The sequence below is a fragment of the Serinus canaria genome, chromosome 14 (genome assembly GCF_022539315.1).
Source record: "Serinus canaria isolate serCan28SL12 chromosome 14, serCan2020, whole genome shotgun sequence".
NCBI lineage: Eukaryota > Metazoa > Chordata > Aves > Passeriformes > Fringillidae > Serinus > Serinus canaria.
In genome coordinates this window covers 285,551-288,046 of record NC_066328.1, presented here as the reverse complement: position 1 = coordinate 288,046, position 2,496 = coordinate 285,551, and the positions used below count along the sequence as shown (strand labels likewise).

General features: G+C 35.7%; 1 protein-coding gene across 4 annotated transcripts in view; it reads right to left on the bottom strand.

Annotated features, from left to right (window-relative positions):
• Positions 1–2,496, bottom strand: part of IFT140 (intraflagellar transport 140) — an 85,691-nt gene that overhangs the window by 42,543 nt on the left and 40,652 nt on the right. For all 4 annotated transcript variants that reach the window (XM_050979880.1, XM_030229573.2, XM_009099625.4 and 1 more), the window contains exon 18: positions 2,075–2,274. In XM_050979880.1, the coding sequence (XP_050835837.1) occupies positions 2,075–2,274 (200 nt within the window). The remainder of the gene's footprint in view (positions 1–2,074; positions 2,275–2,496) is intronic.

Below are 2,496 nucleotides of genomic sequence, written 5' to 3'. Positions count from 1 at the left end.
CATCTAAATTTTATATTTATATATATATATATATATATATATATATATATATATATATTTTATATATATATATAATATTATATTGCACTCTCCTTCTGCTGTATTGCACAGAATTGTTGGGTTGGCTGCATGGCAGCAGGGTCAGCTGGAGAAGATATCAAGTGAAGTGTGTGCAATGAGAATACAGGAAAGAGGGAACCAAACACATTTTCTCTGTCTGCATCAAGTTCTTCTGCTATTTAAAAATAAAACAAAAAGCTATAGGAGACCAATGACAATAGCTTGGGAGTTAACAGGCAATTTGCGAAAGCAGAAAACTCACTATAGATTAAGTTATGGGTTTAAAAGCTGTCTAAATTTCATGACTTCTAGTCCTTCTATTCACCACTCTACAAGGAACGGATTCTCATTAGTTGCAACACCTGCTTCAAGTCCCAGAACAGACCAGATAGTAAAAAGCAAAAGCAGCTCTAATTATTCTTATGTAAGGAAAGGGATTGCAGAAGAATTAAGTTGCATTTTTTTCAGACATTTCTTTTGTATCCTGAGATGTAGGTTTGCTAGTGTCCTCTGCGTAAACAGACATTAAAAATGAGAAGGGAACGCAGCTACAACAGGCCACATATGCTGCTGAAAAAAATGTTTCAATATTACATTGAGAGAAAATGTCCACAAAAGGCTACTGGAACTCCCTAATAATCAGATACATGATTAAAATACATTGCTGGGAATTATTATAAGAAAGAAATATTCCAGCCCAAATTGGTTTAGTTTCTCTCCAGCTAGTTACAACATTTGCTGTGGCATTAAAATGCTATGACAGGACACCAGCTCTGCCCAGCAATGCTCAGAGCCACAAAAGACAGAGAATAGACCTGCCACTCAAGCACCCAGACTGGAGAATAAGACAAATATACAGGACTTCAGGACTTTGAGATTTTAAAACAACCTGCCTGATAATTTAATATGATAATGAACTGAAAAATTAATGCCATTAATGCCTTTACAATAAGGTATAATGTTTATAAGTCTTACCCTGAGAAGCACATGGTCTTACAAAAGTCATATGCATATAATTTTCAGAAAGGAAAACAACTATTAAGCAGGAATTTGAGGGATACAGGAACCTGAGGCAATGACAGGTGTGTAAGTAAGTGCTCTCAGAATGCTCTGAGCACAATTAGTGATAGGCTTGAGGGACTATGAGCTGTGGATGTTACAAATTCCTTAGGACTGTTGTGTTGCTCCCAGCTGAATACACTGCTTAGCTTCTTTATCACTATTTCTACACTTTGTTAAAATGTGATCATCAAGCTGGCTCTTGAGTTCTGTTCTGCACTCAGTTTGGATGTGATAAGAAACTCAACCCTGACTGCTGCTTTACACCATGTTCCAAATGAGCAACACTCCACAGAAGACTGATATTCTAGAACAACTGCACTGCTCTAGACTGTCAGGGGAAATACCATAAAGCTGACAAAGAGTTTCTTCTAGTAGTAGGTTTGTAAAAACCAACTAAGATTAGTATTCATCTGCCTGCATTAATTTTCTGGGGAAAAAAGTAATTCCAGAAATAATATGTTATGATTAAAGGCAGCGGTTTTAAAAATAAAATATTGGAGTATTTAAAAGACAGTATATTATTTCCTCTAATATTGCAATATACATATTATAATAATGTACATGTGAATTTAAAAATCAGCTATGTGGTTGGTAAATCTGTAATACTCAGTATTGGTGTGATTATTTTAGATGTATAAATAAAATTGTGAATGTTCATTTTCTTCTAGTGATGACATTTTTGCCATTTAGACACAGCATAAGGTTGCAGGTTTTCAGTAATTCTTTCTCTTTTAGCAAAAAATAATCCACAATGTATTATAGACAAAGAATGAGCAGAGAATGCATTAAAATATCTGTGAGATAAAGATGTTTCATCTGGTTAAAACTAAAAGGGAGAATCAAATCAGACAGGGAAAAGGTAAGGAGAACCTAGAAGGATTTACACTTCATACAAACTTTTAACAAAAATAAACTGCACCCATGAAGAAATAGATGCAAATAGTTCTGATACCTTTTTATCAGCTTGATAGATTTGAAGGCCTCATCCATGTCTCCAGCAGTGAGATAGTAGCTGAAGTTCAGCATGGCATCCTGGGTGGTCTTATCACAGTCTCCCAATCCAATGAAATCTCTCATGGGTCTTCTTGCAGCCATCTGAGAGACATCTGTTCCTGAGCCAGACTCTGATGCTCCCTTCTCAGCTTCTCCCAGCTAAAAGGAGAAGGTGTCATATAGGTATCAAGCAGGTTGAAACTTACTCCTTTGCACATGGAATTAATTGCATTATTCCCACCACAGTCCAAGTTTTTTATATCTGCAGGACCATAATCAATAGCATCAATAGTTGCAAAGTTTCAGAGCTTTCTAGAAAATGCCACAAAATATGGAATATCATACAAGAGATCATCACATTGCAGTGAACAATCACAGCAT